The sequence below is a fragment of the Acartia tonsa genome, chromosome 2, assembly GCF_053477335.1.
Source record: "Acartia tonsa isolate MP-2025a chromosome 2, ASM5347733v1, whole genome shotgun sequence".
Taxonomy (NCBI): Eukaryota; Metazoa; Arthropoda; class Copepoda; order Calanoida; family Acartiidae; genus Acartia; species Acartia tonsa.
Genome location: NC_137261.1, coordinates 61,893,125 through 61,919,143, shown reverse-complemented (window position 1 = coordinate 61,919,143; position 26,019 = coordinate 61,893,125). Strand labels below are relative to the sequence as shown.

Sequence of the window (26,019 nt, the reverse complement as noted above, 5' to 3'; positions counted from 1 at the left end):
TCTTTAATAAACATGCGAAAAGCTCAGAGAGTACTCAATAAGAAAATTTTGCCAAACTTACCCTTATCTTAAAAACTAAGAAAAAAAAACACATTTTTGGATTTTGTACCATTTTTTGTGTTATAAATAATTTTTGAACTTATATAGGACTTATTTTAGTTGGACAATTTCCAACATGCGGATATTTGATTTTATCAGATTTAAGCAAGTATAGCCAATTTAACTATTATGTCAATAATACGTTCTTAGATTTTAGAGTTCTGCAGCTTTGGCCCCAAATTATTTCAAAAAACATATTATCAACATGGGTTGATATTTAAAATATAGGTGGCCCAGAATGTCTTTGAAGGCTGGCAGGTCAACTTTTGTCTAAATTGATGGGTAGGAAAAATTGAATTGTTGACCCCTCCGGACCAGTGTGCATTGGTTAGCGAGATCTTATGCTACACACAAAATTACAGATAGACATTCTGTTTTTTTTAGATATTATAGAATAGACTAATTAATAATTAATATTTTTAAATATCAAATAGCGCATCAGTGAAAAACAACTTTTATTCATAAATTACATATTCATTATAAAAACAAGGAGGACAACTTCCATAAAAGCGAACTGAATATTCAGAATATAAATGTATAAAAAACAAAACAAAAATGTAAGTAAATTTGTTGAAATTCTGTCTAAAAACAGGATATATTTCAAGGGCATACTTACATTTTTTCAGAACTTGATTATAGAGATGGTTTGCTTATAACATTGTACTTTGTTGTCCTAGGAATTAGTATTTCAAAAATCAGATAAATCGGATAATTATATCAAGTAAAAATTTGTAAAAATTTGCATGTTTAAAATGGAAGTACGGATATTCTATTTGCGATTATAGAGTTGCTACGCTTTATAAATCGTGCCTAACTACCAAAGGAGCTAACTGTCCGTGACGAATGGACTGACCCTAATTATAGAAAAGCATCACTATTAACAAGAATCCAAATTTATGTGACTTTTTGTTTGCTGCTTCTCTTGGTCTTATTATGACAAGCATGTGTGGTCAGAAGATATGTGTAGAGTAGCGCGGCTGTTGTACAAATAGTTGCGATGCTGTACAACCACTTGTTCTTGTTGGAGTGACGTCGCCCACACACTGCGTACCAGCTAGTACTTACTAAAATAAATAAAAAACAAGGAATTATTTATTTATAGCGTCGCAGCAGATTATACATTAGAGTAAAACATGAGAGGGAGAAAGGATTAAATATTAAAGTAAAACACTAGAGGGAGAAAGGGTTAAATAACTGTATCTCCCCATCTTTCTAATGACTTTTTGATAATCAACCAGTTGTGTCATTTATATTAACACAGCAAAGTAGCAGAAAATAATTTAGAAGCAGACGAAAGAGGTCTTTGAAAAAGGAAGGGAGGTAATTGTCTGTATATTCATTTATACTAACAATGAATTTAATTCAAAACAAGAAATCAAGAAACCTATACGTGATTTTCAGCTGTCGTTGGGGGACAACACTTTGACGACCTTTTATCTGCCCCCAAATATTATTTTAGATTTATTTCGCTTTATATAGTAAAATTAAGAAATATTATATTAGATTTTGTTGGCTGTAGGTGCCGTAGGCCTAGCACATCTAAACTGGTATTGGTATTAAGATTTTATAGTAATATTTCTGGAAAATTATCTATGCATGAAATGATACTAGTTGGCCCCATAGTGTCCCACCCCCCAAGAAAATAGCCTAAAACCACAACAGGACCAGTAGGTGTGTTCCCTGAAAAATAAAAATCAATCGGTTCAGTGGTTACCGAGATCTTAAGGGACAGACAGACGGATGGACAGACGGACAGACAAACATCAATCTACTAATTGTATTATAGTCAGAACGCAATAGCTTGTAGAGTAGATTCGTAAGAAAAGTAATGGTTAATAAATTTAACAATATAACAGGAATATTGATTTTTCATTAGAAATATTACATATAAGGCATTTAGGTAAATTATTATTACTAGCGTCTTCGCCAAAGAGGCCTTTAGTGGCACTTTAAATGTTTGTTTTTTACTTGAGAAATGCTTTCTATGTTGTGTTCAAGGGTCCACGCAAAAAAGATTTTTTCAGATTTTTTGTGATTTCTCTATGAGAAGCTATCCTATTAAGGAGAAACCGATAGGTTCAGCGGTTAGCGAGATCCTTCGGACAAACACACAGACAAACAAACAGACAGACATCTTGTTACTTTATTATAAGGATGTCATAATTCGGGATTTTTGGCTAAAAGTGTTTAACTTTAGTGCCTATAAAAAAGGAGATAGATTTTAAAACTTTCGGCTGAAAAATACCGAATCATGTCATATTAGAATATTGGGGTATAGTCCCTTTCGTGGCAACGCCTCTTATGGGGCGTTTCGTCGTATTTCACAAGGGCTTTTGATAGGGTATTATGGTTAGGTTTGATTATGTTAGGTTAGGTGATTGCAATGCATGGCTATCTAGGCAATTGGCCCCCCGGAGGCGCTAGAAATGGAAGAAAAGCTAATGTGAAAATACGAAGAAACGTCCCTTAAGAGGCGTTGCCACGAAATGGACCCGAATATTGGACTTTTCTATTATGACGTCATTTTTTAGGCACTATAAAGGGCTTCAATTAAGGTTTACCGTCAGTACAGTCAACTCCCAGCTCAGTGCACAAGTCTTCACAGTCGAGCTCATAGTCCTATATTTAAAAAAAGTTATTTATAATAATAATGGTTATTTATCGCATCGTATTATAGACAGCTTTCCACGGATCATATATACATTTCTTTTCACTTTAGATGGCCCTGCGGGACCAAATGTCCAGCAAAAGTAAGCTGGTATTGATTTTAATATTCGTGGAAAATTGTCATTAAAACAATGCAATACATGGTTTTTCACTATGGTGGAGAACCAGTTCTTATCCAGCAGTTATCAATCGGGGTCGAAGGCATACTGGAATAGGATTTAGAATACACTAAATGGCATGAACCTTACCTTACTACGAAATAGACTAAAACTTGCTCGGGAAAAGCAACTTAATTGTATTTATATACCTATTGTTCCTACCATTCACTGCATGATAGACTCGAAATAAAGTATTACCAAACTTTACTAATAAACTGTAAACAAATATGATAAATATACAAGCAAAATAACAAGTTAATGTTGAATTTCAATTCCTTCTCGTCCCTTCTTAAGCATAAAATGAATTTGAAAATTTTGAAAATAGATTTTAATTTCCTTATAAGGATGTTGTTTTTATATGTCGTCTTTATGACAGGTAAATATTTTATAAATATATTTCTTAAATTATATATAAAAGAAAATATTATACAATAATATCTAATTAAATTAAAAGTATTTCAACTTGTTTTATTTTTTTTGGTACTAAACTCATCCCTGACTTGAATGAGAGAAAAAGTTTATTTTGAATCAGATTGCAGAAAGAACATAATAATAAAATACACAATAGTCTCTTTGTGAGTTTAAATTTATAACATTATTTTTTGTTAATGAATTAATGAAAATTATTTTGTTTAAAATTTGACTAAATGACATCTCGCATAATAACTTTACATTCCATCTTAAAAATAAATCTGTAAGGTGTATATATATGTTTAGATATCTGTAAACCACCAATTTATGACTATTGATTTTTGATCAGCTGTAGGTTTCAATACTAGATTTTTTTTTAAGTAGCGCAGCTACTCTAAATCTAGAGAATAAATCTAATTTTGCTTAGAATTTACTTTTAGGTGTTTTACACATTGTAAATTAAAGATTTTATTTTAATAATTAATATTTTACAACAATATCTTCTAAAAACTGTGAGGAAGTTTGATAAAATTACGTTTATTTTGCAAGCTTGTTTGAAAATATTTCATTATTTTTATAATTCTGACAAAATAGATTTTCTGTTTAAATAAATAACATAGCCACAAAAAGGTTTAAGTAGTTATTGAAATATTCTATTACTATTCTTGCTAATTAAATATTCGTTAACTATGTTTAATTTGCATTTTTAAAACAGACAAGAAAAATATCCTACTTAAATGCTAATTTTATGAAGTTATCTTAAACCTTTTCTAAAAGTTTGTTTTATAAAACTTTTTTTATTTTTCATTGATTTTATTGATTATATAGGTTAAAAATATCAAAAGTATTTTTCAAAGGCTCTAGATAAATTTTGATTAATTTCGATTTTTGATTTTTAAAATTTTTTTAAAAATCTGCAAGAATATGCATGTCTATTCAAAGAATAGATTATATAAAAAACAAAATTAAACATATTCAGGCTATCAAAAAGAAAAAAATATTCTTTTTTACCATTAAATCGCAAATATTTAAAATCATTAGATTTTAAGCTTATTTTGCATGGAAACACATTTTTTCAGTTATTTTTTCTCAACAATGGATCTTAAATGATTATTACTGAAAACTTTTATGAAAATGTTATTATCCAAAACTTCAAATAAAGGAAATAATTGCCGTTTGCAAAAATGTGTGCAAAAAGTTGCCAATATCTCGTTAGAAGGGACTTAATGGATTTAAATTCTTACTGCTTATGAGTTAGTGGACTATAAACTATTAGAAAAGTATCACTTTAAGGTGAAATTTTGAGGGTCAACTTTTTTTCTTTTAAAATTCGCAGTGCATTTGTGGTATTCGGCAACCGTGAGCCATGTCTATGGCAACCCTGACCTGGGTTCGGAGAAGGGCCGAGGGCCCTCCCCCGAGTCCTGGGAAGGGGTCTGCCGACCCCCTCCCTATGCCTAAAATTAATGATAGATTCTGACAGCCTTATTATGGTTAAGCTGTATTGTTAATTCCCCCCACCCTTTCCAGGGATGGGGGATCATTATTGCCCAAACTGATTATTGTATATGTATTATATTGATTCTGTTTATGATTACTTATTCCAATCTGTGTATTTATTGTTTGTTGTATATAACTTTAGTAAACCTTAGACCCTGAATAAAGGAACAACTGAATAGACTCTGTTTATTATTTAGTGATTGCTAGAGAAGCGTAGCTTCTCTATAATATATGTGTCCACGTCTGTTCGCACTGCCGTAGTCATTTGAACTCTGGTGTCTGCCATTTAACCTAGGCGGATACCACACATTAAGGAGTTTTCTAACCCACCTATTAAAAGTATTAAAAGAATTACGCAACTTGAAAGTTCATAAAATCCTATTTTGCCGCCAAAGTGTCTTAAGAGGAATATAATTACGAAAGTTAACTTTAAAAATGGATATAATAAATACATGAATTTTATGTCAGGGGAAATAAGGTCGTCAATTTAGGCTGCTAACATGGATATCATTTATGGTTCATCTAGTAGGAGGAGAGAGGGGGGTGTATTGTTATTTTAACCAACTACAAGTTTAACTTTATTAGAGTACATGATACTCTGATATATCCATTACTTTGAAAATCCAATGTTATTTATAGACAATACCTGCCCGTGTGTGTCCCTGCAGAGGTAAACTTGTCTGTAGTGCCCTACAAATTTATAAAATGTGTTTAATATTCATACATGCAATATACTATTATCTATAATACAAAGTAGAATGATGTCTGTCCGTCCGTCCGTCCGTCTGTCTGTCCCTTGAGATCTCGGTAACCGCAAAATGATTGGATTCTACTCTTCAGGGAATATACCTAAACCTGTGGTAGGCTAAAAACAAAAAAGCTCCTAATTTGTTTTAGTCAAGTAACTTTTTAAAAAATAATGTGTTCACAAAAAAATCTTTAAAATGCAAAGGCAAGGCGAGGCTACTAGTATATACATATATATATTTGAAGCTAAGAAAATCAAAATAATTCATTTCACTTACCATTTTTACTACATTATTACAAAAATAAGTAAAAAGTAAAATATTTAGTAAATATTTACATAAAAATTCTTAAGCTTTAAAGTAAATCATGATAGGAAATTAATTTTCTCCTCTGCTTTTTAAAATTATAATTGAGCGGCTTGTGTTAATAGAAAAATGTTATGCAACCGCCAATTTAACTAGTTAATTAGGACCAAGATTTTAGCCAGCTGCCAGTATTACTTTGTCAGGGTACATGAAAAGTGCTAAGCTAATATACTGTTTTTTATAAAAATATGAAATATATATTCAATAAAATTTAGCTCCACCTGTTATGTCAGGGGCTGTTATATTACAATCTCCATACTCCTAGAAAAATCACAAAACATTTATAATTTCTAGCAATTTGAATTTTAAAGTCCAAGACTAAATTTTTTTTGTGTTTTTTTTTTTGGGGGGGGGGGGGGGTATATGCCCCATAACCTCCCCTCCCTAAAAAAAGCTTGGTCGACCTAATTTTGATATATTGACATTTGCATTTTTTTAATCTGAACTTTTTTACTTTCCTATATAGTTTCTTTAGAGCGAATGGCCCATCCAATCCCCCCCTCTGTCGTAATAAAGGCTTTAAGAACACCTCCCCCCCCCCGTTAATGTTATATAAACCTGGTGGACACCAATGGAAAGATGCTTCTCTGGTTTACCAGCTGCCATGTTAAACCTGAATTAAGGAACCGTGAATATAGGAATTTAGGAAATACATGGATATATTGACAAGGTAAAATTTTTCGTCACTTTAGCTTCAAACTATGGTATAAATTTGGACTTCATATATTGGTTAGTTCGTTCATCCTGTAGGAATGAAGGGAATGGGGTGAAGTGAGTGTATGAGGGTTATCGTTACTTTAAAAAGCTGTGAGCTACACTTTTTTAGAGTAAATGAAAATGAGTTCCAAGTTAGCAACCTAAATTGACGACAATTTGTCCCTGCCATAATATCTACTTATATTCTATATAAATTCATGAGACTAAATCTAATTTTAAAGTAGCTGTTCTAATATATAGGGTGTGCAAAAAAATGCGGACATTTTTAAAAATAAAATTGCGCGGCTTTTGTTAATAGTAAAAGAGTGTTACACGTACCGTCAGAACCGCTATGAACTTTTTTTTGGAAATATAAGAACGGTTCCTGTGTTGCGTATAGTTAAGGAGCTACACGTTAAAGTGTCCCAATTGACTTAAAACTTGGCTTGCGAGTAAATTTTGGGACATTTTACCACCTAGCTCCTAGATTATTTGTAGCACAGGGACCGTTCTTATATTAAATTTAAAAATGTACACATTTCTTTTTGCACACCCTATTCTCTAATATTTAGTAATATACTCGCAAGTCAGTTTTATGCCAGTTGGGACATTTTACCACGTAGCTCCCTAACAATACGTAGCACTGGAACCGTTCTTTTATTTCCAAAAAATAGAGTTCATAGCGGTTCTAACGGTATGTGCAACACTTTTTTACTATTAACACAAGCCGCGCAATTTTTTTAATATCCGCATTTTTTTTTGCACATCCTTTATATAAGGAATAAAATTAGTTCAGTTTTTTACAATAATTATTTATGCTTTTGAATGGAAAAATCTATTGAATTTGTTCAATTTGGATTAATATATAATAGATCTTTGATAATAGTTATTTATCACATTGTATTATAGACAGCTTTTCACGGATATTAAAGTAAAAAATTACAAGACAACAAATCTAAATTTTATTATTAATGGAAATTGTCTGTAATACCATCCTATACATGATTTTTCAGTATGGTTGAGAACCGGTTCTAATCCAGTGGATATTAATCGCCTTAAAAGCAATACAGGAAAATACTAAACTTACACAAGAAAAGAGTAGTATCCAATGAGACCAATCAGCAACAAGTAGTTCACAGATTTAATCCTAAAAATTGTCAAAATGAATTTAATTTTAAGGGCTCGCCAGCTGCACGTCAGTCGCCTTTAAGCCTCAGGGAAATTAACCTTTGACAAGATTAAAATCAACTGGAAGTCTAATTATGACCAAATACAACACTCCCTCTCTTCAAAAAATCTATTAAAGCATCCAATCGGATTTAACTTTGTGGCTCATGTGCGATTGAGGCACTGCTGCTGAGCCCTGAGTTTTAATATTTCAGCATTCTACTTTTTAAAGAAAAAAATCAAATTTTAATCGCATTTCACGTGGATTTCTATGTTGTTTTAAGACATTCCAAGAGGGTGTTAATGCCTTTTAACCCCCCTTGAAGGGAATTTTAAGGGCATGCCTTTCCTTTATTTGCACTACTAAGGAAATTGAAATTAAACTAAAAGAATAGAGGGGGGAAGAGTTATATGTAACTCTACCCTGTCACGACTTGAACATTGAATAAAAGTGAATAGCTCTCAGAAATATTAATACAGCCAAGAGCTGAAAGCAATTTGCTAGCAGATAAAAAAGTCCATCCCCCATATGGGCCATGGTTATACATCTATAATTATACATTTATTTGGGTGACAAATTGTTTAATGTACCTGGTTTCTTTGGGCGTGGAGTTTCTAGACCCAACTAGGATTATAATTCAATATATTACCTTGTCTCTTTGGGTGTAGAGTTTCTAGACCCAACTAGGATTATATTTCAATATATTACCTGGTTTCTTTGGGTGTAGAGTTTCTAGACCCAACTAGGATTATAATTCAATATATTACTTTGTTTCTTTGGGTGTATAGTTTCTAGACCCAACTAGGATTATAATTCAATATATTACTTTGTTTCTTTGGGTGTAGAGTTTTTAGACCCAACTAGGATTATAATTCAATATATTACCTGGTTTCTTTGGGTGTAGAGTTTCTAGACCCAAATAGAATTATAATTCCATAAATTACCTGGTTTTCTTGGGTGTAGAGTTTCTAGACCCAAATAGAATTATAATTCCATACTTTACCTGGTTTCTTTGGGTGTAGAGTTTCTAGACCCAATTAGAATTTTAATTCCATACTTTACCTGGTTTCTTTGGGTGTAGAGTTTCTAGATCCAACTAGAATTATAATTCCATATATTACCTGGTTTCTTTGGGTGTAGAGTTTCTAGATCCAACTAGGATTATAATTCCATATATTACCTGGTTTCTTTGGGTGTAGAGTTTCTAGACCCAATTAGAATTTTAATTCCATACTTTACCTGGTTTCTTTGGGTGTAGAGTTTCTAGATCCAACTAGAATTATAATTCCATATATTACCTGGTTTCTTTGGGTGTAGAGTTTCTAGATCCAACTAGGATTATAATTCCATATATTACCTGGTTTCTTTGGGTGTAGAGTTTCTAGACCCCACTAGGATTATAATTCCATAGATTATCAGAACAGCATACAATGATCTAAAATTGATATATTTTTACTTGGGTGTTGCACCAGATTTTCATGTACTCTGATAAAGTGTTACTATTTTGATTTTGCAATAGTTATTTATCACATCGTATTATAAACAGCTATCCACGGATATAAAATTTACATTTTTAGATTAAAACAATTTTTTTAGCCCCAAGATGCCATAGTGAAATAATACTATGCTACCCATAATTTTTCAGTATTGCTAAGAACCGGTTCTAATCTACCGGATATTAATCGGTTTTAAAGCAATACTGTAAAATAGATTCTGAGAATAAAACATAAATGTAGAAAATGCGTTGAGGCAGGGGAATATTCAAAATCCCTCAAAAAAAGTGGGGCTTTTTGATTTACCTATGTGTAGATAGGCCCTGAGATTCCAGGAGAATATTCAAAATCTCCCCCAAAAAGTGAGGCTATTTGATTTACCTATGTGTAGGTAGACCCTGAGATTCCAGGGTAATAAATTGTAACGTTGCCATTTGTACCATCATAAGGGGAGTTGAGAATACAGCTGTCACCAACAAGGAACTCAATATGGACCACTAAATAAGGAACAAATTATAACAAGAATGACAACAAACTTTAAAACCTCTTACATTACCCCTCTGATTTTAAAAAAATTAGATTAACCCCCTCCCCCCAAAAAAAAGCTTGGACACCCCTGGGTAGATATACCACACTTTTCTGGGATTTTGCCAGATCAAGTATCAACTGTGGGGAATACCAAAGGATGACTCCATGCAAAATTTGAGCCGGCTCCGGCCAAAACCGGCCGGGATTTTTATAAAAAACCGGTTTTTTCCGGTTTTTAGGGGGTATCTGTAAATCAAGCCCCCTCCTGGGTACCCCCCAATGATGATTTTTGCTTTAAGGTCTGATCTGAATTCCTCAACACTGGATATGACCCCTAGAGTTGAAAAAATGGTTAAAATCCGGTCTTTTGACCGGTTTCCGGCCATTTCCGGCCCCAAAAAAAATTTTTAAAAATCAAAATTTCATCTAAAATTAAAAAAAATATGCTTTAAATTCCATTTTTCATTAATAATTTTTCAAAAAACAAAAAGCATAGGTAATGAAGATAATTTTAACAACTTAAAATGTGAAAAAAGGTTGAAAATTGACAAACTTATGTCAATTTGAAAAAAGTTGGTAAATCCTAAAAATTTGACCGCATTTTTCTAATGTAAATTGTGTGTATGAATGATGTTTGGTTTTAATGAATCACCCCCTTTTACTTTCTTACCCCTTTTTAGGGGAACTACAAAAAAGCTATATATAATTGTCTATCATATTATCTATCTCTTACAATGTATATATAAATTAGATAACATAAAAATAATTAGAAATAAATGTTCCCTTTAGCTTGAATTTTAGTTTTCATAATCATATTTCATTTAAGATGCGTTATACAGTGTGTTTTTTTTTATGAGAACTTTTTTGAAAGCAATTATACCCCACTTATAGTTATCAGAATCTAATGATTAACGGCTTATTTTCTTCGTTTTTTATAACCATTTATAGAACATCAAAAAAATATTTCAGTTTTTATTTAAAAAGTACAGTAAAATCAAAAATACAAAACTTAGGTGTCAACATCTAAAAAAGGTTTTAGCGCATTTTTCTTAAGCTCAAATCTTCTACCCTTTGCAAGAAAAAATTGGATTTTCAGTAGTCCTTTTTTGGGGGCCAGTACTTCCTCCCTGGTTGAGATATGGCCTTCAAACTTTGATATGTTCTAGTACATGTCCCCAAAAGTATCTGTATCAATTTTTAAGTATGTATCTCAACTTTGAATCGTTTTGCAGCCATTCTTGCAAAAGGTAGAAGATTTGAGCATGAGAAAAATGCGCTAAAACCATTTTTAGATGTTAACACCTAGGTTTTGAATTTTTGATTTTACTGTACTTTCTTAATACAAACTGAAATATTTTTTTGATGTTCTATAAATGGTTATAAAAACCGAAGAATATAAGCCATTAATCATTAAATTCTGATAACTATAAGTGGGGTAAAATTGCTTTCAAAAAAGTTCTCATAAAAAAAAACGCACTGTAGAAAGTATTTTAAAGAACGGATTAGCTGGAACAATCTGGAGTTGGTTGGGAACAAAAAATTTAAAGAATATGACCTTCCTTCCCACACTTTACCAACCAATTTAGAACTTTGTAATGCACTTCCTCTCTACGACAACGATATTGGGGCTGTTTTAGATAAAATTATTTAAAAAGTAAGTAAGCCTTAAAAATTATAACTATTAGCTGAACATCCAAATATAGAAAAATACTTCATATTCAGAGTTTAATGATAAAATTTTAACGCAAACTTCATAACTACATTACAAAATATTTAACGTTTCTTTATAAAAGCTGTCAGAAAGATGTAAAATGAAATTTTTATATTGATCAATAGATTTTCAATTAATTCAATTAAGGTTAATGAGATTTTCAATCATGATGTAGCTCGTGTAAAAGGCAACTTACGTAGATATGTTTGCGAGATAAGAAAAGTATACAAACATTGTTGTGCAAAGAAAAAACTACCAGCAATAATGTTACAGCTATTTCCTGCAATAGATGAATCAAAAGTACCCAAATCGAAATTAGAAGTTTATCACAAAGTTTTACAAAATAAAATAAATATACCTCCATATCATATGAGAAGTTCTGCACAATATGAAACTCATGAAGGTAATCAATATTAAAGTTTATTTTTTTGCGTCATATGACTTGATATAATTTTTCCAAAATGATTTTTAAAAGCGAAGCTTTTCTATAATTAGGGTCGGTCCGTCCGTACGTCCGTCCGTCCGTCCGAGATAGATAGCTTTTATTCGTTAATTTAGGCATGTTAGAATTGTCCTATCGATTTCAAACTTTGCATGATGATTCCTGTAGTAGTTAGGTACGATTTAGAAAGCGTAGCAACTCTATAATCATAATTGATATCGTCAGTAGCTATGAAAGACATTCCTTTTGAGTCTAAATTGGGCAAGGCAGTAGCTATTTCTGAAGCCAGGAAAAAAAATACCTACAATAGCATCATTAAAAACTATGAACTTTCGGAAGAATAGTTTTATATAAGAATTGTATTTTGGCAATAAATAAATTTTTGTAATAACAAACAACAAGGATTACAACATACATAAGTAGTACATTGATCAAAGTGGGCAAATGGATTAAGTTGATTATAGAGCAGATGTGGACTAAGATATTACAAACAAAAAATTAATGAAACTATTTTGAGCCTAACCAACAGACAGACGGAATTAGATTAGATGCTGAGAGGAATGTACACAGAAAAACTCAGACATATATCTTAATTAGAGGTTCATCCCCTGACATATGGACATACGGACAGACACACATTTTAAATTGTGGAGTAGCTTCGCTACAAAAAACTATTAAATTGTATATTAAATTGTAATTAATTTATGAAAAAAACTAAATGTGATATTGTAATTAACAAATTCCAAATTGATATATATATATATTGAACTCGTTATCTTATCATTGAAAATTGACTCAAATATTATTAAAAACCATCTAATCCGGCCTTTAGTCGGCCGCCTGTTAAAAGCTTTCTGGCCAGCCGACAAGCCTTACTGATATATCCCTGGAACCGCCAGGGAATGTAGAATTTGGATTAAGAAAAACATTTGGGTATAGTCCTTTCCACGACATCCCTCCATAAGGAGCGATTAGTCGTATTTTTAAAATGGCTTTTTATAGGTTATTTTAGGTTAGGTTAGGTTATATTGTGTTAGGTGATTGCCCCACAGGGTTAGGTAATTGGCCCCGCAGGGTTAGAGCCCCCCGCAGGGGCTAGAAATAGGAGAAAAGCTACTGTGAAAAATACGAAGAATCGCTCCTTATGGAGGGATGTCGTGGAAAGGATTGTAATTTTGTTGGATATTGCATGTGTTAAAGACCAAAGTCAACCTAAATTCTGAAATGTATGTATAAATCCATCAAATTTTTAGGATTTACCAACTTTTTTCAAATTGACATAAGTTTGTCAATTTTCAACCTTTTTTCACATTTTAAGTTGTTAAAATTATCTTCATTGCCTAAGCTTTTTGTTTTTTGAAAAATTATTAATGAAAAATGGAATTTAAAGCATATTTTTTTAAATTTTAGATGAAATTTTGATTTTTAAAAATTTTTTTTTGGGCCGGAAATGGCCGGAAACCGGTCAAAAGACCGGATTTTAACCATTTTTTCAACTCTAGGGGTCATATCCAGTGTTGAGGAATTCAGATCAGACCTTAAAGCAAAAATCATCATTGGGGGGTACCCAGGAGGGGGCTTGATTTACAGATACCCCCTAAAAACCGGAAAAAATCGTTTTTTTATAAAAATCCCGGCCGGTTTTGGCCGGAGCCGGCTCAAATTTTGCATGGAGTCATCCTTTGGTATTCCCCACAGTTGATACTTGATCTGGCAAGATCCCAGAAAAGTGTGGTATATCTACCCCTGGGGGAGGGGTAAGTTTTTGTTTAGGTTAGGGCACCACAGTAAAAGGGCCCTACATGCTTATTGAATTGTAATTAAGTTTTAAAATTCACATATAGTGAGGATTGCTATAAAATTACCTTTTTCCTGAATAGTGTTGAATGGAGGACGAAATAAAACATACATGTAAAGGTTATCACCCAAACACTGGAGCCTATAAAATATATTTTTTTTAAACAAGTAGATAAGATAACAATTTTTATAAATAATCAAAGTTAATAGATGAACATTAAACTAATAAGTTTCAGACAAGATGTTTATGATGAGGAATCCTTTATCAAGAATTTTCTTTGCAGCTAATAAAAACACATTTTAACAAATGTCCCCTGCTAACCAACCCCTTTCCCCCTTTCCTTTAACACTGCACATAATTTAGTTGGATTGGAGTATATATCAAGTATATATTTACCTATTGGAGTACCAAGAATCCTATGTCTGATTGGAGCATCTGTATCTTACCAGATATATATTTACCTATTGGTGTACCAAGAATCCTATGTCTGATTGGAGCATCTGTATCACACCAGGTATATATTTACCTATTGGAGTACCAAGAATCCTATGTCTGATTGGAGCATCTGTATCTTACCAGATATATATTTACCTATTGGTGTACCAAGAATCCTATGTCTGATTGGAGCATCTGTATCATACCAGTTATATATTTACCTATTGGAGTACCAAGAATCCTATGTCTGATTGAAGCATCTGTATAATACCAGGTATATATTTACCTATTGGAGTACCAAGAATCCTATGTCTGATTGGAGCATCTGTATCATGCCAAGTCCACCATAAAAATTTGATTCCTAAACAAAATGTTTTTTTATTTAAGAATTTAAAGAACTCAAAAATTTAAGCAGATCGTTTTTTTTATGTATCTGTTTCTCCATTGTTGGCAATGCTTGGTTTTATTGAGATCAAAGGTTCTAAACCATGCAATATAAAAATTAAAATAAAATATACACAATAAAAATGTTGTATTTTTCATGATAATTTCTACTTTTTGTATTCATCATTCTCTATAAACTTATACATGGGTGTGTGGAAGTAGAGTGTAGTGGTTTCTAAAACCCCCATTAATTGAAAATGGCGCAGACTTCCCCATTTTTTACACCAACAGAAACAAAAAACTATTGGCACAACTCCATTTTGTACACTCTTACCAAATTTATACCTGTAATATCATAAGGACTGTACACAGCTTCTCCCATAATCCCAGCAATACAGGATCCAACTATCAGAGGAACTTTTAAACAATCTAAAGAATAAGGATTATCAGAATAGCAGCTCTACATGTGAAAATATACGTAAGTTTCATCTATTGTGGCCAAAACATATTTTTAAAATAGCAGTCAAGGATATTTATAATATTTATTTTAACACGATTCAAACAGTATAAATTACTCTTCAACAGTAACATGAAATTAGTTGTTTAACCTTTATTGTGAGGATTCCCATGACCTAAAAGCACCTAGGGTATATAAAAGTTTTGTCTTTCTGTCTGTATCTCTAAGTGTTTGCACTTGCGGCTTCACCCCTAGGGTCACTTGAGGAAAGAAGGGAAATCAACCCACAACTTTACATTATATAAAAGAAACAAAATTTTGAAAGACTATTTTTTTCTTAGGAGAATTGAGGTATTCTCCCCAAAAAAAGCTATGAACTTTCCTAAGACCTGTGACAAGCTAAATATAAAGGAGGATAATATCGGTCAAGTGGTTAGCAAGATCCTTAAATGAACACAGACAGACTCACTGACATCCTATTACTTTAATGTAATGAAAAATAATGTTGTGGAACCTGCTGCAATGAAGCCACTGTACATAAAGATATTGTATACACAGGGGATATACATGTAATAAAAATAAAGTTGTGGAACCTGCTGCAATGAAGCCACTGTACATGAAGATATTGTATACACAGGGGATATACATGTAATAAAAATAAAGTTGTGGAACCTGCTGCAATGAAGCCACTGTACATGAAGATATTGTATACACAGGGGATATACATATAATGAAAATAAGGTTGTGGAACCTGCAGCAATGAAGCCACTGTACATGAAGATATTGTATACACAGGGGATATACATGTAATGAAAATTAAAGTTGTGGAACCTGCAGCAATGAAGCCACTGTACATGAAGACATTGTATACACAGGGGATATACATGTAATGAAAATTAAAGTTGTGGAACCTGCAGCAATGAAGCCACTGTACATGAAGATATTGTATACACATGGGATATACATGTAATAAAAATAAAGTTGTGGAACCTGCTGCAATGAAGCCACTGTACATGAAGATATTGTATACACAGGGGATATACATGTAATGAAAATAAAGTTGTGGAACCTGCTGCAATGAAGCCACTGTACATGAAGATATTGTATACACATGGGATATACATGTAATGAAAATAAGGTTGTGGAACCTGCTGCAATGAAGCCACTGTACATGAAGATATTGTATACACATGGGATATACATGTAATGAAAATAAGGTTGTGGAACCTGCAGCAATGAAGCCACTGTACATGAAGATATTGTATACACATGGGATATACAAGTAATGAAAATAAGGTTGTGGAACCTGCAGCAATGAAGCCACTGTACATGAAGATATTGTATACACATGGGATATACATGTAATGAAAATAAGGTTGTGGAACCTGCAGCAATGAAGCCACTGTACATGAAGATATTGTATACACAGGGGATATACATGTAATGAAAAAAAGGTTGTGGAACCTGCTGCAATGAAGCCACTGTACATGAAGATATTGTATACACAGGGGATATACATGTAATAAAAATAAGGTTGTGGAACCTGCAGCAATGAAGCCACTGTACATGAAGATATTGTATACACATGGGATATACATGTAATAAAAATAATGTTGTGGAACCTGCAGCAATGAAGCCACTGTACATGAAGATATTGTATACACAGGGGATATACATGTAATGAAAATAAGGTTGTGGAACCTGCAGCAATGAAGCCACTGTACATGAAGATATTGTATACACATGGGATATACATGTAATAAAAATAATGTTGTGGAACCTGCAGCAATGAAGCCACTGTACATGAAGATATTGTATACACAGGGGATATACATGTAATGAAAATAAGGTCGTGGAACCTGCAGCAATGAAGCCACTGTACATGAAGATATTGTATACACATGGGATATACATGTAATAAAAATAAGGTTGTGGAACCTGCTGCAATGAAGCCACTGTACATGAAGATATTGTATACACAGGGGATATACATGTAATGAAAATAAGGTCGTGGAACCTGCAGCAATGAAGCCACTGTACATGAAGATATTGTATACACATGGGATATACATGTAATAAAAATAAGGTTGTGGAACCTGCAGCAATGAAGCCACTGTACATGAAGATATTGTATACACAGGGGATATACATATAATGAAAATAAGGTTGTGGAACCTGCAGCAATGAAGCCACTGTACATGAAGATATTGTATACACAGGGGATATACATGTAATGAAAATAAGGTCGTGGAACCTGCAGCAATGAAGCCACTGTACATGAAGATATTGTATACACATGGGATATACATGTAATAAAAATAAGGTTGTGGAACCTGCAGCAATGAAGCCACTGTACATGAAGATATTGTATACACATGGGATATACATGTAATAAAAATAAGGTTGTGGAACCTGCAGCAATGAAGCCACTGTACATGAAGATATTGTATACACAGGGGATATACATGTAATAAAAATAATGTTGTGGAACCTGCAGCAATGAAGCCACTGTACATGAAGATATTGTATACACAGGGGATATACATGTAATAAAAATAATGTTGTGGAACCTGCAGCAATGAAGCCACTGTACATGAAGATATTGTATACACAGGGGATATACATGTAATAAAAATAATGTTGTGGAACCTGCAGCAATGAAGCCACTGTACATGAAGATATTGTATACACAGGGGATATACATGTAATAAAAATAATGTTGTGGAACCTGCAGCAATGAAGCCACTGTACATGAAGACATTGTATACACAGGGGATATACATGTAATAAAAATAAGGTTGTAGAACCTGCTGCAATGAAGCCACTGTACATGAAGATATTGTATACACATGGGATATACATGTAATAAAAATAAGGTTGTAGAACCTGCTGCAATGAAGCCACTGTACATGAAGACATTGTATACACATGGGATATACAACGGCATCCGGGGGGTCAACATTATACACGCCTAAAATAGATATAGAATATTCGGGGATATTATGACAGGGGATAAATTTAGTTTGCTAAAATGGATATAATTGTTGGTCAGTTCGTTCATCCAGTAGGAGAGAAGGGTATGGGGTATAGGGGGCAAAGGTTATTTTAGCTAGCTATAATGTTCACTTTAGTAGAGTACACGAAAATGAGCCAAGTAATGATAAATCCATTATGCCTAAAGATATTTTTTTATATCAGTTCTTAAAATTATAATTGTAGAAATTTATAATCTAGCGGCTACAAAACTAGATGCCTCTAGAGACTTGATGTGGGGGGGGGGGGAGTGCAGTTGATGCCACTACATCCACTCTATAATTCACTTGTTCCTTCGGTCTTTTGTCTGAAGCTTAACAACTGAATCGATTGGGTACTACTTTTTATAGAACCTTCGCTATATAGTCCCTAGATAATATGGGCGCAGTCGCTTATTGTATTTTACTTAACTAATGGACAAAATTATCCCTATGACAACTGTACCTGAGACTGCCAGAAGTTGTCAACCATTGGCAGAACCATGAAAATAGCATCGTTCACAGTTCCTGATATTAAAAAACAAATGAAAAAGGGATACATTATAAATCTTTTTAAGGGGGTGGGGCGGAGAACCGTTAGGATCTTCATATAGGATTTTACCAGTGTTCGGCAGCCGCGCGTCAGCCGCCTGTAAGCCTCAGGAAAAAACAACCTTTTACCATTTTAAAAATCGACTGGAAGTCTAAACCTGACCCAAATATGGCAACTCCTCTTTTCTAGATATTTCTCAAAGCATCCAAACGGGTTTAACTTTGAGGCTTAGTAGCGGCTGACGCGCAGCTGGCGAGAACTGGATTTTACCTTTTAAAACTTATTTATTGTTAATTGTTGTTTAAATCCAAACTAAATTAACTAAATAAGGATAGAATTTTTTTTTTTGGGGGGGGGGGGTGGGTATAGTCCCTTTCGTGGCAACTCCTCTTAAGGGGCGTTTCGTTGAAATTTCACAGTAGCTTTTTATTGGTTATTTTAGGTTATGTTGGGTTAGGTGATTGTCCCGCAGTGTTAGAGCCCACCTCAGGGGCTAGACATAGGGGAAAAGCTACTGTGAAATTACGCCCCTTAAGAGGCGTTGCTACGAAGGAACTATATAAATTTTTATTCTTTTGAAATACATTTTACAAGAATTCCGATATAGATTTATGGCGTAATCCTCCAATGAAAAGCAATCCCCTCCCCCCTTTCCCAATCATTTTGTTTGTTTGTTATTACAATAGGAAATGTTAGCTTATGTTGGGTAAAGGGTTTTCAATTTATTCTTAAAAAGAGGGGGAGGGGTGTTTAGTGCTCAACAAGGTATTTTGAGGGAAAACACAAGATATTCTTATTCGTTGGGCGGGCAACTTTGGGGACTTTACAGTGTGTTTTTTTTATGAGAACTTTTTTGAAAGCAATTTTACCCCACTTATAGTTATCAGAATTCAATGATTAATGGCTTATTTTCTTCGTTTTTTAAGGGAAATTATGAAACAACCAAAAAAAATTACAGTTTTTGTTGAAAAAGTAGAGTAAAGTTGAAAATTAAAAACTTAGGTGACAACATCTAAAAATGGTTTTAGCGCATTTTTCTTATGCTCAAAATTGGATTTTTAGTAGTCGACTTTGGGGGGCCAGTACTTTCTCCCTGATTGAGATATGGCCTTCAAACTTTGACCTATTCTAGTACATGTCCCCAATAGTATCTGTATAAATTTATAGCTCTATATCTCAACTTTGAAGCGTTTTGCAGCCATTCTTGCAAAAGGTAGAATATTTAAACATAAGAAAAATGCGCTAAAACCATTTTTCATGTTGACACCTAAGTTTTTAATTTTCAACTTTACTCTACTTTTTCAACAAAAACTGTAATTTTTTTTGGTTGTTTCATAATTTCCCTTAAAAAACGAAGAAAATAAGCCATTAATCATTAAATTCTGATAACTATAAGTGGGGTAAAATTGCTTTCAAAAAAGTTCTCATAAAAAAAACACTGTAGATTGGTTGGATAAATAAGTTGAGTGTTCAAACGTTTTAACCTCTACTGAAGGGGTAAATTTTGTGTATCATCAGTAGGAATGTACATCAATTTATCGGCTTTGTCTTATCCCTTTAGATCCCTGCAAAGTACCTGTTATAAAAGCAGAAACCCAAACAGCAACATACTTTCTTCCAGAGCTAATGGCATGCACTGAAATTTATATGAAAATAAGGATGACAACATCTATAAAAGCGAAGCTCTGAAATCAGACGGAAGAACAAACGAACATAAGCACAGTTATAAAGATTGTTCTCAATAGATTAGCTGCAAAATTGACTAAATATAGGATGCTGTTTCAGGACATACTTACACGTTTAGGACTCGATTACATAGATGCTTCATTTAAAATATAATACATTATTGTAGTAGGAATGATTGTTGCAAAATTCTAAATATTTCAAATGGACGTATGGACTTTCTGGTAATGATTATAAAGTTGCGACTTTTTCTAAATCATACCCAACTTTAATATTAATTACCTTCCAAAGTTTGAAATTAATAGGATGATTCTAATATATCTAAATTCAAGTTAAGTGGGTTTGCCTTCAGTATTTGTTTCAGACAAAAGCGGAAAAAATTATCATTTTCGATAACTACTGAACAGATTGAGTTCTCCATTTTATGGAAGCTTCCAAGGCCTTTAATAGGATACATAGCTCCTAGGTGTTAGGAGCGCAGCCGCTAGAAATTACCTAATGTAACCAAAGTAAGCCCAATAAAAATAAATTCTCCAATGACAAAACTTGGTAGAACTTTGTATCTTTCAGCTGGGTCCCTAAAAATATACATAAAATTAGGATCAGAATTAGAAAAAAACAATGGAGAGGTGAAAGGGTTAATTAACTTTATCCCCCCCCCCCCTTGTATCTTCTGCCGACTTTCAATTGGGACTTTAAATATCAGCCAATAGCGTCGTAAATCCTAACAAAGCCAAGTCGCTACAAAAGAGCAGAATGCAAATTGCTAGCAGAAGAGGAAGGGCCACCCTACCAGAACCAGATAGTTTTGGGGGTATACATTTATACGTATACATTTATTCACATCTATACGTATACATTTATTCTACTTATACATTAAAGTTGAAATTGAGTTTCTTGACCCCAAGAACTTAAATTGATTCTATGACTATAAACATAAGATTTCAAATTTTCTTTTTTTTTGTTATTAGCACTTTAGTGCAATATTATAATTTTTCAGGGATCTAAAGGGATAAGACAATAGCCGATAAATTGATGTGCATCCCCAATGATAAATAATTTTGTCACTATTTACATAACTTATACCAAAGATTTTTTAAAAATCATAGACAATCAATTCTTATTTAATTTTGTGTTATCGGCGACATTTGTTGTCGAACGAACGAACATAATATCCTATTTATTCTAGTAGCTGTGCTATCAACAAGAATAACTTACGTCCAAGGTTTCCAGGGCATGCTGGCCCATTCGGGGTTCCAGTCCTCCATCTTTGCTGTCTGAAAATATACAGGGATCTTAGGGGATAAGACAATGGATGATTAAATATATGTACATGTCTGAAAATAATGGATTTATTATTACTTGGATCTTACACCAGATTATCTTGTACTCTGATAATGTGAAACTTGTGGCTGGCTAGAATAATGATTCCCCTTAATCCTCCTCCATTCTCTCCAACTGAATGAACGAACTGACCAATTAATATGTTCATTATTTAATACTAAATTGACGACAATTATTTCCATGTTATAATATCAATGTATATTCTACATCCATTCTTAAATACACAGAGATGTTAGGGGATAAGATAATGGATGATTAAATATAATTACATTTCCAATTAAGAGAGACAGACAGGCATCAAGTTACACTATTATATGGATTTATGCAATTTTGCATCAAATTTTGTTTAGACTTATAAATGTTAGCTTATTAAGTTCTGACACTCTAGAAGTGTAATTATTAGTTTGTCCTTCCTTCAAATTTTAGAGCTTTGACTTTATAGATGTTGAAAATTGAAATTTTTGCTGTAAAATACTGAACAAGGATGACAACATCCATAAGTAGCAAAGCTCAAAAATCATAAATAGGCATCTGGAAAAAAATATGTCGTAATAACTTCAATAATAAAAATCACGAAATCTTTTAAAATGTATATTGTATAGTGGTCTTTTCAAGCATGAAGCTAATAAGAAAAACGTTAAAATCAAAATTCGATTTAGCACCCCAAGTTCCAACTAATAGCACGTCTTTGGTCAAAATATGTAGAATGTTGACTTAATCAATCACTAAAAAATCCAACCGTTTATCTTGACAGACGGACAAAACAATGTATAGATTAGATGGGCATATGTCATGAGAATCTTCACTAAAAATTTCAGCTGTTTATCTTGAATAGGAGCCGAGAAAATCACGTTTCCCCCATGGCGATACGGACTGACAAAGTGAATTATAGAGTAGCTTCGCAACTAAAAATTATGTATCATATCATATTATCCTATTATATAAAGTAGTAAACTTTTTTGGTCTGTAGCGAAGGATTTCGCTAACCGCTGAACCAATTTGATTCTCCTTTACAGGGTATCTTCTTATAGATCCCAGGAAGGTTTTTTACTATTTTGGGCGAGGGTACCACCACCCTACCAAGAAAAATCGCCCCCAGTAAAAAATTACTCCCCTTTCTCAAAAAAATTAAAATTAAAATAAAAAAAATATTGGTTTTGGGATTTAAATTCCACCTCCTCAAGTGCCCCTAGAGGTCTCTAGGGGCGTAGCCGCTAGTAATAATACAAAGTAGAACGATGTCTGTCTGTTTTTTTGTTTGTCTGTCTGTTTGTCTGTCTGTTTGTTTGTTTGTAGCGAAGGATCTCGCTAACCGCTGAACCGATCGGGTTCTCCTTTACAGGGTAGCTTCTCATAGGTCCCGGGAAGGTTTATAAATATATTCTTGGGGGGTGGGACACCCCCAACCCCCCCAAACGTGAAAAATACCCCCCCCCAAAAAAAAACATAATTTTTCTTTTTCTTTTTAAAACTAAAATTAAAATAGTGGGGTCGACTACCTCCCCCCCCCAAAAAAAAATCCCCCCCCCCAATTTTTTTTTTTAAATCTAAAATACGAAAAAATTGGTTTGATCAAACCTCTTGGGGCAAAGCCCCTAGAGGCTAGGGGCGAAGCCGCTAGTTATAATATATAGTATAATATTAAAATCATAATATTAATATACGTTTTGCATTTTTATTTTAGTATCCGCGGCAAGCTGCTCAGGTTACGATGCAGCAGATAACTATTATTCAGTTCATTTCTGAACCTCCAAGAAAATGATTGTACTTAATGTAATTTGATTGAATCAAATGAGCAAGTACCAGGGTTTGCACGATTATATAAATACTGGTACATCTTTATGACTGTTTTCTAATACTAATTATGCTTTATCAAGTTTTTCAACTGTTTCCAAAAAATGATAAATTCTTTCTTAAATAAATCCTTTAAAAAAATTTAAAATAACAAACATGTACGAATTAGTTTTACTTATAAGTACAAATAGTCAAACAGATAAAGCATTGCATAAACTATTGTAAAATTGAGAACTCTAGCGGTTAAATTGATAACTACATATATTAGAAGATTAGTGATTTTATATTTTACTAATGCAGCTAAAACATCATGTTATGTGAATCTACAAAAGGGGTATCGTTATTTTAGCCAGCTACAAGTTTCACTTTATTATAGTACATACATAAAAATCTGGTGTAACATCCAAGTAATAATATACCAAGCACTTTTTCAATTAAAATTTAAAAATATTATATTGCAAGTTAACTTATCAAAGTTGAGTTGATAACTGACTGAAAAACAAATACAGTTGTATTTACTTAGTAAAAGCGAAGCTTTTCTATAGTTAGGGTCTGTCCGTCCTTCCGTCCGTCCGTCCGTAGGTCTGAATCAGTTAGCTCTTTTCGTTATTTCAGACATGTTAGAATAGTTTATCAATTTCAAACTTTGAATGATTTATATCTGACTTTTAGTGATTCCTAGGACAACTAAGTACAATATTATAAGCGAAGCATCTCCAAAGACAAAAAAATATTAATTTTGCAAAAAAATTTACGTACAATTTTGTTAAAACTTATATTAATTTTATATTCTGCTTTATATTCAGTTCTGACACCATACACGAGTTAATATTAGTTTGCCCTAGAGTTTCAGAGCTTCGCCACTATAAATGTTATCATCCTTGTTTCTGCATAACAACAAGCATAGAATAATAAAATTCATGTTAAATGAAAAGAATAGAGGGGCAACAGCTATATATACCTTTTACCAGATAGGGGAGACCCTGTCTCGATTTTGTATAGGGAAATTAGTATGTCAGGTCAACTGATAGTTTCTCAAACAGGTTCCTAATGAAGCAAAGGAATATTTGCATGAAGTATATTTAAAAGTTAGATTGCAAGCATAAATTACAAGTATATCATAACAATATCATACAATAAATAGCAATCAATTAGGCAACACCAAGATAATCGTCATGCTGTTTTTGTAAAAACCAGAATTATAAGGTGCATATATCCCAAAAAATATGATTTTTAAGGCTTCATATTTTTAAAATTACCATGTAGAAAATTTAAATTCTTTCAAATATATGTTCTATATATGTAGTTTAAACTACTGAACAGAAAAAAATATACAGTTCACTAAATTCAAATTTAAATGCACTCCGTGCAACTACCCCAAAACATTTATTTCCCTCATAAAGTAAATTCAGCGTTTTGTCCGTAAAAACTGATTTTGTCAAAATTTTAGTAAAAAATATGTCACTGCAATTCAATTCAATTTGAATTTAAAATCGATTATATTGACAAGGATAATTGTCTAAAAGTACAGAAAAAAAGTACAAACAACATCCATAAAAGCGAATTCCTGAAACGGTATGACAGACTAACATTAACTTTTGTAGAGTGTTAGAACTGATTATGTTAAAAGACATACTGACATTTTAAGACTTGATTATAGAGATTGTATCTTATTAATATAGGAATCAGTACTCCAAAAACTCAGATCAATTGGACGATTATATCACATAAAAAATCGTTGTTAAATAAGTTAAAAAAACAGCATGTTTAAAATGGACATACGGACATTCTGGTAACGATTATAGAGTTGTTACGCTTTCTAAATCTTACTTAACTACTACAGGAATCATCATACACAGTTTAAAATCAATAGGACAATTCTAACCTGTTTAAATTTACGAAAAGAGCTAGCTGTAACGGACGGACGGCCGGACCGACCCTAATTATAGGAAAGATTCGCTTTGAAAAAACGGTGACATTTATTATTTCTATCTAATTTAGTCTATGTCTACTTTTGAATATCATACACAATTAATAATGGATATATTATTATGTGGATGTTGCACCAGATTTTTATGCACTCTTATTATAAAGTAATTCACCTAGCTGACTAAATTAACAAAAAACTGTTAATTTAACCCCTTTACCCAATCCCTTCCCCACCTACTGGATGAGCGAACAGAGGTCCATATTAGCAAGATAAATTGACGACAAATTTTCCCCTGTCAATATATCCACGTATAATTTTCCTATATGCATTAAATAAATAATGTTATCTTACATATTTCACGCATTTCCCTCAAAACTCCTGTCGATCAATGACACCCCCCCTTATTTCTAAAAAATTGAAAATTTAAAGAAGGTTTAATTTCCCCCTCCCTATGTCTAACCCCTGAGGGTGTGATGACTAGTAATAAAATGCCGTTTCTTGCGGTCGTTCGCAAGAAACGGCAAAAAAATTTCTTTATATTATAGCAATCTAAATAACCTTTTAAGCATCGCTTTTATCTTATAGAGAAAAATAGTAAATCACATAGCGAAAACTCAGATCTAAAATTTGCGTCATCCTTCTAAC

General features: G+C 32.8%; 1 protein-coding gene across 1 annotated transcript; it reads right to left on the bottom strand.

The window, feature by feature from the left end:
- Positions 1-539: 539 nt before the first annotated feature.
- Positions 540-21,589, bottom strand: LOC145312282 (uncharacterized). The gene is made up of 16 exons (XM_080151523.1): positions 21,525-21,589; positions 20,802-20,884; positions 20,200-20,259; positions 18,537-18,598; positions 17,946-18,030; positions 14,948-15,031; positions 14,505-14,579; positions 13,851-13,924; positions 9,686-9,801; positions 9,169-9,246; positions 7,731-7,790; positions 6,506-6,560; positions 6,169-6,208; positions 5,482-5,525; positions 2,661-2,718; positions 540-1,163 (listed from the first exon to the last, which is right to left on the bottom strand). The coding sequence occupies exons 1-16, from the start codon at positions 21,572-21,574 to the stop codon at positions 994-996; spliced, it is 1,194 nt and encodes a 397-aa protein (XP_080007649.1). The 5' UTR covers positions 21,575-21,589; the 3' UTR covers positions 540-993.
- Positions 21,590-26,019: the final 4,430 nt, after the last annotated feature.